Source organism: Anguilla rostrata, chromosome 5, assembly GCF_018555375.3.
Source record: "Anguilla rostrata isolate EN2019 chromosome 5, ASM1855537v3, whole genome shotgun sequence".
Classification (NCBI taxonomy): domain Eukaryota; kingdom Metazoa; phylum Chordata; class Actinopteri; order Anguilliformes; family Anguillidae; genus Anguilla; species Anguilla rostrata.
Window position 1 is genome coordinate 47,730,722 of NC_057937.1, and position 11,100 is coordinate 47,741,821.

Genomic DNA, 11,100 nt, shown 5'->3' on the forward strand with positions numbered 1-11,100 from the left:
TTGGGGCGGGAACTAAGTGAATGGGGTTTTTTTAAAAATAAAGGGGAAAAAAGGAAAAAGGGGGAAAAAAAAAACTAGGGGGGAAGTAAAGGGGGCTGGGGGCAAAATAAGGGGGGAAAAACCCCTACCCCACCCCTTCCCCCCGGGCCCTTAAAATTTTTAAAACTTTTCCCCCCTTTTTTCCCCCCCCAGGGGGCCTGTAGAAACCCCCCTTTCTACCCTTTCTGCTCCCATTTGGGGGCCCCCGGGGGGGGGGGGAAAAAAGCGGCGGGGTTTAAAACCCCTTCCCTGTGTGTTATGAACAAAAAATCCCAACGCCGACAAAAAAAAGAAAAAAAATTTTTTTTTAAAAAAAAAACATAGGCCCCCAGGTTAGAGGGACAGGAAATATGGCGGGGGGGGGGGGGTGGGGGGGGCCGGGGGGAAAAGAAATTTATAAAAAACATTTGTAACACACACAAAAACCCAAAACAGACCCAATTTTTCTTTTTGAGGGTTTTTTTCCCCCGCCTAAATAAAATAAAATTTTTTTTAAAAAAAAATTATAAAGTTTAAAAAGGTTTTCTAACTTTAGGTACAACAAAAAACTGATTTCCTTTTGGGGAAAAACCTGATCAGCACCCCTTCCCCAAATCCTATTTAAAATTTCACCCCTCCCCTTATAAAGGGATTTTTTTTCCCCCCCCCCGGGAAAAAATATTTAACAACCATAAAGTTTTGGGCAACTTGGGGGCCCCGTTCCCTTTTTTAACCCGGGGGGGATCGCCCCCAAAGACCACCACCTTTCCCGCCTCCCCCCCCCTGGAAACCCCCCTTTGTCTTATCCCCAAATTCTGTCTGTGTCCACTCCACCCCCCAAAAGGGGGGGGGGGGAAAATTTGGGCCCTTCCAAAACCCGGCAGGCAAAAGCCCTTTTGTAACCCGGGGCCATTCCCCTCGGGTTTGGGAAAAACCCCCCCCCAAAAAAAAAGGGGAAAAGGGTTTTTTTCCCTGGTAAAAGGTTTAACCATTTATAAACTGTAGGGGTTTATTAAAAAACCATTTATTTATTTCTTAAAATTTTTTTAAAGTTTTTAAAAAACCCCAAAATGAAAATCTTGGGCTTACAAAACCGGTTTAAATTCAAATATTTAGTAACTATTTTAAGGACTTTTTGGGGGTTTTAGGGGTTCCTTCCCCGGGTGGCCCCCGGGGCCCCGATTCGGGCCCCCTCCCCCGCCCGCCCCGGGTTTGTGGTCTCCTGGGGACGGGCTGGGGAGGCCTGTTTAAAATTTAAATTTTTGCTGAGCCCTGTTTGGGGAAGGGGCACTGCCCGTGCCCCCCTCTTTTCCCCAACCTCCCCCAAAAGACCGCGTTCCCCCCCGGGTTTCCCCGGGGGGGACCCCCCTTGCCCCGTTTGATTCCTCATTGGCAAACACCTTGACCCTTTTTAATATTCTTCCTGGTGTATTAAAAAGGGGGGCCCACCCAAGCCTATGCCGTCTAATTTGGAGCCTATTCCAAATTTTAAAGGGTGGGCTGTGCTTTTAGCCGGGTTCTAACAACATTTCACCCCAAACAAAAATTTTTGGCAAGCTTCCCCCCCCGGGGGGGAAAAAAAAAAGGGGAGTTTTGGGCAAAATGGAATTTTTTAAAAAAAAAAGGAACGGGGGGAAAATTAAATCCAATTTTAAAAGGGCCCTTTGGGTAAAACCACCCTGGGATTGTTTGGGAAGTAAAAAAAAAGAGCAAAGGGGGCTTTAAAAACGGTTTTACAAAATATTTTTATTTTTCTTTGGGTTTTTATATTTTTCGGGGTTTTTTTATTGGGAGGTCCCGGGGGGGGTATCCAGGTTTTTCCCCTTGATCCCCGGGTGTGTTCCCCGGAAAGATTTCGGGGAGCGTTAGCCGGGGGCCCCCGACCAGCCCCGGGATTCAAAAAATCGTTAAAAGAAATTAAAAATTTGATTTTTTTAGGTAAAAAATTGGTTTTCAGAAAAAATAAACCATTAAATTTTAAAAAAAAGAAAAACTGTTTTCCTGGTTTTTTTAAAGTAAACAATAAATCACCCTTTTACAAAATGTACCCCTTCCCTTTTCCCCAAAAATAAGAATTTATGAGGTGTGGCAGAAATAAAAAAAGTTTTGCTTGACATCCATCACAAGCAAAGCACCATGGGATTACTGGCTCTCAGACTCCAAAGTCTTCCCTTTTGAATGACTGGTTTCAGTAACAGTCAACACCACTTCAATAAGGGACACTTGAAGCCTAAGAGTCTGCAATCCCATAGTGCATTGCTCCATAGAACTGGTAAACAAAGACCGCAGACTTTCTAAACTCAAATAATAAAACTATTTTTCAAATGGGAACCAAATCAGAGATCCTTAATTTATGGTTTTCTGCACTTTCAGTTTCTACTATTCCTATTATTTACAATTGCTCGTTGACTGACAATAATTTAGTAGGAAAACTGTTTTAAAACAACTGCAAATTAATAACAATTATAATTAATGCATTTAATGCTGCCATTTTCTACAGTTACCCTAATGTGGGCTGGGTTGATAAGAATGATTACCATACAATCAGGCCTTAAAAAAGGCAAAAAGCAAATGCTTTCACAATTTAAAAACACCTACACATTTTAGGCCAAGGCATCTACTTACAACACACGCTGAAAGTGTTTTTGGCATAAAACAAAACAAAAAAGCTTTCACTCAACCGGCTGAAACGCATAATTGTTCAAAAACAAGCACGCGGTTAATTGTGAGCACTTAAAACATTTGCATCATAAAATGCTGTGGCACAAGTCATCCCCGTTTCCATTAGGAGAAGCCTGCGCTTCCATTGGTGCGCTGAGCGGAGAGGCTGCAGCAGCCGGGAGACGGAGCGGAGGCCGGCGGCCTACCTGTCTTCACCAGCTCCTTAATCAGCTCCTCCTTCATGCGGATGTTGATTGACAGCTCTCGGATCTTCTGCTGGGCCTGGAGGAGCCCTCGCTCTCCCGGCCCCCCTCCTCCCAGGGACTCCCGCACGGAGCTCCCCGCCCCGCTGCAGTCGGCTGGAGGACGGACAGAGATCTCAGCGCTGGCGTGCCAGGAGAAGCGCGGGGCTCGCGTTTGTAGCGTTTCAGAGGGGGAGTTCTGTTCGAGGGCCAGGTTTCCCACTGTGCGTATCCTACCCTGAACCAAAAGGCCCTCCTACTCTGAGAAGGGCCCAGAAGCGTGATCATCCAGAATACTAAGCTGAATGGGAAAGGCCCCTAAGATTGTTCTGCATTTTAACCAGCTTCCGGAAACTGTTTAGATGCTAAATGATTAAAAAAAAAAAAAACCTCTACCACTTAATAATCTCGAGGGCTGTTTACTTGGTGTGTACATGGTAAAAAAAAACACATTAATAACTACTCTGGGGTGTATATCATAAACTGCTTGACATTTCTAAAAGATTTCTGCATGCTTATGGGAATGGCAAACATGAGAAGCCAAGGGATACAGGCTTATAAGGACAGGAAGTGAGCATCACGGAGGGGAAAACCGCAGGTCTAATTCGAACAAGGTGCACCGTCCACCCCAGTGAATCGTGTGCGCTCCACTCACACGTGCGCCTGTGGCTGTGAGCGGGCGGGTGGCCGGGCTCCGGGAGCAGGGAGAGGTTCCCCACCGCTCTGCCCGCTGACCCTCCGCACGAGCCCTCCCGCCTCAGCCAGGACAGGTTCACATGTCTGCAACACAGTCAGCACACGGCTGAGATGTATGGAATCACATCGGACTCTTCGGGTTAAATATACCATTAGGCACACTGTAAATTGAGATGAGCAACAGTAAAAGTTTGGACACAATGGCGATTTGACTGATCTATTTAAAAAAAATCATATTTAAGTAATGAGATAAAAATGTATGAGTTTTATTAAAGACAACTGCTAACAAACCCTACAGCAATACAAAATAGGGATTTTATGGTCCAAATCAACCACTTGCTATCCATATTAACGACACTGATGGTAAATATGTGAAGCGTGATCCGCACTTCCGTCTGTCTCTGTTCCATCTGATGTGTACGTCTTCACCCTCCTCCTCCTCCTGTTCCTCCTCCTCTTGTGCCTCCCCCCTGCCTGGGGTCTCAGGGTCATGAGGAGACTCTCTCTGACCTAGCAGGCCGCTCTCCTCCAGACCCTGGGGCCTGCATGGACCCCTGCCCAAACAGTAGGTCTGAAACCATAACCACAATGACACACACAGCCTAGTTCAGCTCGGCCCTTTCTGCATCATGGAACTGGAATTCAACAGTGTGGAATCGGACTCAAATCACACACACGGGCAGCTCACACAGCACAATACAGGTCATCAGTAGTGTACAATTATAATTAGGCTCAACGAGTGAATAATTGCAATGAAAACCTGATCCGGACTCGCATTTACCTCTAGGAAAGGGGTCCTTCCGGCGTCTCCGTTAGACAAAGGGCTGACGCGGCCAGCGTTAGCGTTAGCGGCGGCGGGCCGCACGGAGCTCATGGGAGCCGTGTGAGGCCTGGCTTTCACGTGCACCAGCTCCATGTGGCCCGGCTGGGAAATGAGACTGTGCAGCTCGGCGATCAGGTCCTGCTGCTCCTGGAGCCTGTCGCTCTGGGGTAACACAGGGGCAAGCGTGAGTCCCAGCGACCCGCCACAGACGCCAAACACTGCTAGCGCCGAGCGCTCTCAGCTCTTCCAGGTCTAATTAGAGGCAGGTCGGTGTCCTGCCAGCAGGTGGCTACCGTTCAGGACCCCCACGCATGTGGAGAGGCCTGGGATGGATGAGCCTGCTGTTCGCTGGGAGTGCCGTTTCCCATGCCTGCGGTAAACCCCGGCCCTTACCTGCAGTTTGTACTGCTCCATGGCGTCCTCCAGAGCGGCCAGGAAGTCCGTGTTCTCCCTCTCCAGCTGCTGGACTCGGGCCTGCAGGAGAGACGTGCGGTCTCCCCGTTCTCTGTCCCACTCCTCCAGCCCGTGCTCTGGAGCCTGAGACACACACCCACACATCACACCTCAGTCCATCCCAAACAGCTACCTCAGGACATCTGTCCTATTTAATGATAAACCAACTGAAAATTAATTTGAAATCGTTGGGAAAAAGTCAAGCACTATTTCACAATGAACACCAGGGAAGAGTATGGTGGACATAGCGAGCTGACACTAAAAAAGAAGGGCCGTTGTGCCTCTAATTAAAGAAAGCAGCCTAGAAGTGCGGTGTGCGCTACAGGCCCTGGCTCTCGGCCGGTTACCTGGTTTCGGGCGGCTCCGCCCCCCTTCTTCAGGGCGGCGCTGCCCTCGGTGGAGGTGCTCTCGATGCCGCTGTCCGGCCCGGAGGCGGTGGTGAGCTCGCTGCGCTCCTCCTCCACGGCGCACAGCCACTCCTTCACGCGGAGGACCTGGCCGGCGCTCAGCGTGCCCTCCCCCTGCAGCTCCATCAGCAGCCGGTAGGCCGCGTCCGTGCACGTCCTGTAGTGGGCGCTCTCGGCGCGCAGCTTGCCCACCTCGCCGCCCGGCGGCCGGGGCTTCCTGTCGGGGTCGGGCCGGGCGATGATGCGCGTCTCCGAGCGCTGCCGGTTCTCCAGGGCCCGCCGCAGGGCCCGGATCTGCATCTCCAGGCCCTCAGTGCGGTCCGGCTCGCCCCGGCAGTTCACCACCGCCTGGTTCTGGATGTTCCGCGCCCGCTTGGCGTAATTCAGAGTGTTGAGGCTCTCGTCGAAGTCCGAGGAGGAGGGGCTGATGCAGGCGATCATGAGGGTTTTGGCGTTCCCTCCCAGTGAGTCTTTTAGAATCCTGAACAGATAAAATGAGAGATGGATTTCCTTCCAGCAGAGAGAACGTCTCACATTCAAAAGGGGAGTCACAGCTCATAGTCACACTGGTGAGATATCAAAGGTTTCTGACATGCACCTGGTGATTTTGGAGTCCCGGTATGGGATGTGGGACCCCCTCCTCTTGGGGTCCCCCAGCGCCCCGATCACGTTGCCGAGAGCCAGGAGCCCGCTGTTGATCTGGATGCTCTCCTTCAGCCTCTCGCCGGTGTTCCCCGTTTTGAGGATCCGCTCCGAGCCCGCCAGGTCCACGAAGTGGAACTTGGAGGCGAGGATGTGCGGGCCGCCGCCGGGCCCCCGGGAGCCGCCGCCGGCCCGCCGCTGCTCCATCAGCACGGTGAAGATGGTGTGGGAGCGGCTGGAGCTGGGGTTCATCTGCGTGGCGCCCGTGTGCCGGGCCGTGTTCCCGCTCTCCAGGAGGCTGAGCACCTCGTCCAGCCCCTCCACCTCGCACTCCTTCACCCCGCACAGCACTGGAGGCGCACACACACACACAGCCGTGACATCAGCACCGTCACATGACCACCTCTCCTACCCCTGACAGGGTCTGAAGCTAACTTTTTCTGTTGAATAAAGCAATTGTGTTTGGATGAAAAAACTCACCAGACACTTGGACATTTTACCAGACACTATTTTTTTTCACACAATATGAAAATCACAGAGCCGCATATGCATGCTTTGAAAAACATTTTCAAATCTTTTATTTTAAGACAAAATTGATTTCACAATGCTATTAAATTAACAAACAATAGTAATTACAACATTTGTCTATTTTTTTCGTAGCCTTCTTGTGCTGCTAAAAGCAACAAAATTGGAATTGGTTTTTGAGTTTTTGGGGGCGTGCAGACAGTAGTCAGCACAGAACATGGCTTGCTTTTCAGCCTCAAATACCAGCCATTTGTGACACTTGCCTTTATCAAGCATCCACTTCTCATTAAAACACTGTCTCTTTTTTTAACCTTGCTTTATTCTTTGACATTATCGTCTGCCTTCCTCTTTTCGACAGGTTGTTCACCCCAGTGATGTGCCGCCAGCTGACAACGTTAGAACATTTTGGCAATGATTTTCACAGAAGCGTGTTGGCTAATATTAGATTACTGCTCAACACCACTCTAGCAGGCGTTACAACCCAAACATACCGCAGACATGTGCAATCAGAGTAGCTTAACAAATGCAAAGATTTGTGGGAATTGAAGTCCCATATTCTGATTGCGGCAATCACGTGAACTTCCACGTATGTCTCGGGAATTTTTTCAGCAGCTTGATTTTCACACAATAATGCGTCTGGTAAATTGGTCCTGTTTACCCAACACCGACATAACCTGCCCGCATTTGGCGAGTGGTCGGGTGCTAGTTTCAGACGCTGCCCTGAACACTAATGCCCACTCAGGTCAACACACTGATTGCACTAGTGAATGGAAACAGCGCTAGGATGCGACAGCATGCGACAGCAACGGCTTCTCGACTGTAGCCCGTTTCAACAGGCGTGTGCATCATGGCTGGCGACTCATACCGATGTTGCCCTTGTCGTCCTCTCGGATGTGGATGTCCTTGCTGGCCGTCTCCGCCTCCAGCAGGTCCCTGAAGTCCTCCTTGTACACCTCCAGGTAGGAGACCCTGACGGAGAAGTCGCTGAGGTCGTTCTCGTCCAGCAGCTTGAAGACCTCGGCCACGGCCCGCGGGATGACGCCCTGCTCGTCGTCCCTGAAGGAGGCTGCGGCCGAAAAATGCGCGCGGGTGTTAGCGTTCCCCCGGCTGCGGCCCACGCGCCCCGCTCCTGCGCCCGCGTCCGCCCGGAGCTCAGATGGAGAGCAGGCCTGCACGGGGCCGCGTTATTAAGCAGCGCCAGCTGCACTGTAGGAAGTGCAGTTGGCTCCGGTTTAGTGCGAACTCCTTCCCTTCCCTTCGCGCCTCTAATGGCAGCAGGCTCCCGGCTAATCCCCGCACAGGGGATGCTCGCTTCCTGCTCATCAGTGCCACCAACCTTGTTATTCACTCTTCAGATCTCATGGAACTAAAACCATGACAGACATTTATTCTTGTAACAGCATATTCTAACTGTTTTGATGAAAATCTCTTCCACACATGGAACATTTGCATTTACAGAGCACGTAAGATCATTACCCTGGTCAAGTCTGTCATTCCCCTGACATTTACTTAGTTGGGATATATCCAGCCGGACCTCCATATAGGCTAATCTCAACATAATGCTACCTTGAGGATAAAGGCAGTAATTAGAATAGATTTGGAATATACACCAAATACATTTGCACTGTCAGCAAGCTAGTAATTTGCCAAGCACACAACCATTACCAAGGTCTGTTTATAAATGCATGCTGCAGGCATTGCTGAGGTTTTCATTTCTCATGGCACGATAAATCCAGAGACACGTCACTCACAAATATTGGCCTCTCCGATGGTGTAGGTCTTGCCGGAGCCAGTCTGCCCGTATGCAAAGACAGTGGCGTTGAAGCCCTGGAAAAAGGCCTCAATGAGAGGCTGGACACACGCGGAGTAGACCTCCTCCTGGCTGCTGCTCTCCTCGAAGACGAAGTCGCAGTGAAAATGGCGGTCGTGGCCCAGCGTGACCCTCCTCTCCTCCGGGTCCGCGGTAATGCAGCTCGCATGGCTGTGCAGCAGCTCCTTGGGCAGAAAGGGCCGAACTCTGACCGCCACCTGCACAGCAGTATCCTCAGCCCTGCCCTGCACCGGGCCTTTGGGAGACATGGGTCAGCTAATCAGCAAACCCGGGCACACCCGTGCTTCTGATCCGTCGCTGCAGCCATCGAACGAGTCGGACTGTCAAAGAGGATTCAAAATATTGAAAAGTCATTAAAAAGAACCCTCAAAGCTCAATTGGACAATGGCTTATTGAAAGATGATTCACAATGAGAGAAAAAAACAAATGCTCTCACTAGCTAACAAGATAGCAACACCTTTTAGGGACTCCAACCAGAGATTACTAATTTAGACGAAAGTCGGGAAGTAAGAGGTAAAGTCAGGAACACAGAAGTAGAGCCCAAAGGTTTACCCAATCAATTAACCTGCCAACTAGGTAATTAAACTAGGGCCCTGGCCCCTGACTGACACGGGTCCTCAAAAAATATTAGAATGTAGGATTTTCTGGGGTGCTGGAGTTTCTGATGCAAGATATATTTGTGGGTCACAAACTCCCTGGTGGCATCCCTGGATACAACTGGTTAATAATGTCAATACTATGATTGTTCCAGTCAAAGATTCCCATACCAGATAATTTTGTGAACGCTAGTAACTTCAACAACTATTGGTCATCAGAAATAATATCAAACTAGCTAATGTAAGGTTAGATAAATGAGGTACATTAAGCCAGGGTTAGTAGCTAAGTAACTTACAAGACCTATGAACTGCATCTTTACTTGAGATCAATCCTCCAACAGAAGCATAAATAATAATTAGCTATGAAAAATGAAAATCCTTCAAACGGTAAACCGTGAGCTGCATCTAACTGGCAGCCGGGCTATTTAGCTACTCTTTGTTAACATTGTCTGTTTAGAGATTACACAGCTGACAAATTAACTGGTGTCGTGCAAGTATTTAATCAGAGCAAACTGTTAAATCACAGATAACAATCAAAGCAGCGTTGCACTAGTAAACCTTTGCGCATACGTACTGCATAACGTTAGACAACCAGCAAAGTAGCATCATAACATGACTTAACTACCGCTAACTAACGGTTCGAGATGCGAGTACATTCTCTAGCTAGCTGAGACGGTTTGTATTTGCACACACATTAAATTAATTAGTATGGTAGCGAACAGGTATTCCAGGATCATGCACTGAGTCAGCTGTAAAGAAATCTCATTAACAAAACAAACTACTCCTTCAAGACACCCACATAGAAGCTGTTGGCTAGCGGTTAGCTAATCGCATCTCGCAAAAGACTAGCAAGCTAGCCAGGCAGTAAAAATGTTAGTTTAGTTGTGGAATAATAGCTTTGTTAGCAAGATAGTAACTTACCTTTTAGTATATATTACGAACGGTGGTACAAATAAGACATCTTCGGTTTGAAAAACCACATTTGCACTTAGCTTAAAACTCAATTTAACTTTTTGGGAAAGTTTTCAATGTTTAAAATGTTTTGGGTTTCAAAGATTCCCTTCGCGGCCCAGCCTTTGGGCAGGATTGGGAAAAGCCAAAAGTTGCAGTGATGTCATCCAGTCGACTTTGCGTATGCCTGCCCAAAATGATCTGGACTGCAAGTGAACTCCTGCGACGGTAATGTTATGCTTTACTATTTCAGCTATTATAAGTTCCTAAATTGATGAAGAAAAGTCATCACCATAGCGTGAGTGACAATAGGCTACGATATAATGTCGGTCTCTGGCAAAGCATATCGCATATTTAAAGCACAAGACTAAGAAAAATATTACCGTGGATTTCATTAGTGCATATTTTGTTTTCAAACAGCATGTTACACAATCATGGAATCCTTTCAGAATTTTGATTTGTTTCGAAACGTGGTCCTTGGCCTAATTTTTACATACATTTTTACACCCCTGATTATAAGATCAATGAGCACATGAAGGTGAAGAATACATTATTTACCTGGTAGCTGAAGTAAAATCATATTTATAATGTATGCAGTATTATGGAGAGTAGTCATGAAATCCTTGTCCATCAATACCTTCATTATATTGCCATTGCATTTACATGGATAAATTGCCATTTGCTGGTTATTGCCAATACAGCACTGCTGTATTCACTGAACCATTGGAAGCTGTAGAGTGTCATAATGAAATGTTCTGATACCATAACCATAGCCTATATTGTGGAGGAAGAAGAATAACTGGGATTTAGTCTAATGGCATGTTAAAATAAGGGAGATTATATCTAGTACCAAAATATTTTGGACACCCCTTGGTTTGGAGCTGATTTTCATGGTTTGGGCTAGGCCTCTTAGTTCCAGTGAAGGCAAATCTTAATGTTACAGCATATATAGACATTCTAGATGATTCTGTGCTTCCCCAACAGTTTGAGGAAGGCCCTGTCGTAGGTTCAGCATGACAATGCCCCCTGGCACACTGCAAGGTCCATACAGAAATAGTTTTTTTTTATTTTTTTTTATTTTTTTTTGAGAACCGAGTGGAAGAACCTGACTGGCATGCACAGAGTCCTGACCTTGACTGCATCCAACACCTTTGGGATCACTTGGAAAGTCTAATCACCCAATACACACACACACACACACACACACATATATGTATGTATATATCATGTCTTCCAAACGTTCTTTGAAAACAGT

At 47.9% G+C, this 11,100-nt stretch overlaps 1 protein-coding gene across 2 annotated transcripts; it reads right to left on the reverse strand.

Moving 5' to 3' along the window:
* Positions 1-2,787: 2,787 nt before the first annotated feature.
* On the reverse strand, positions 2,788-10,080 carry kif7 (kinesin family member 7). Of its 2 annotated transcripts, none has more exons than XM_064336735.1 (10): positions 9,816-10,080; positions 8,219-8,618; positions 7,333-7,533; positions 5,899-6,292; positions 5,241-5,781; positions 4,834-4,977; positions 4,399-4,602; positions 4,007-4,188; positions 3,577-3,701; positions 2,788-3,038 (listed from the first exon to the last, which is right to left on the reverse strand). In XM_064336735.1, exons 2-10 carry the CDS (start codon positions 8,544-8,546, stop codon positions 2,803-2,805), a joined length of 2,355 nt encoding a protein of 784 aa, XP_064192805.1. In that variant the 5' UTR covers positions 8,547-8,618; positions 9,816-10,080; the 3' UTR covers positions 2,788-2,802. The 2 variants fall into 2 exon arrangements, with proteins under 2 accessions (XP_064192805.1, XP_064192807.1); XM_064336737.1 differs by lacking the exon at positions 9,816-10,080 and adding an exon at positions 9,191-9,318.
* Between the last annotated feature and the right edge of the window lie 1,020 nt (positions 10,081-11,100).

Coding starts and splice junctions, on each gene's coding strand:
- kif7 (XM_064336735.1), bottom strand. CDS start 8,546: ATGTCTCCCAAAGGCCCGGTGCAGGGCAGGGCTGAGGATACTGCTGTG. Junction 4,978..5,240: donor GCGGAGCCGCCCGAAACCAG/GTAACCGGCCGA, acceptor TGTGTGTCTCAG/GCTCCAGAGCACGGGCTGGA. Junction 4,189..4,398: donor GAAGGACCCCTTTCCTAGAG/GTAAATGCGAGT, acceptor TTATGGTTTCAG/ACCTACTGTTTGGGCAGGGG.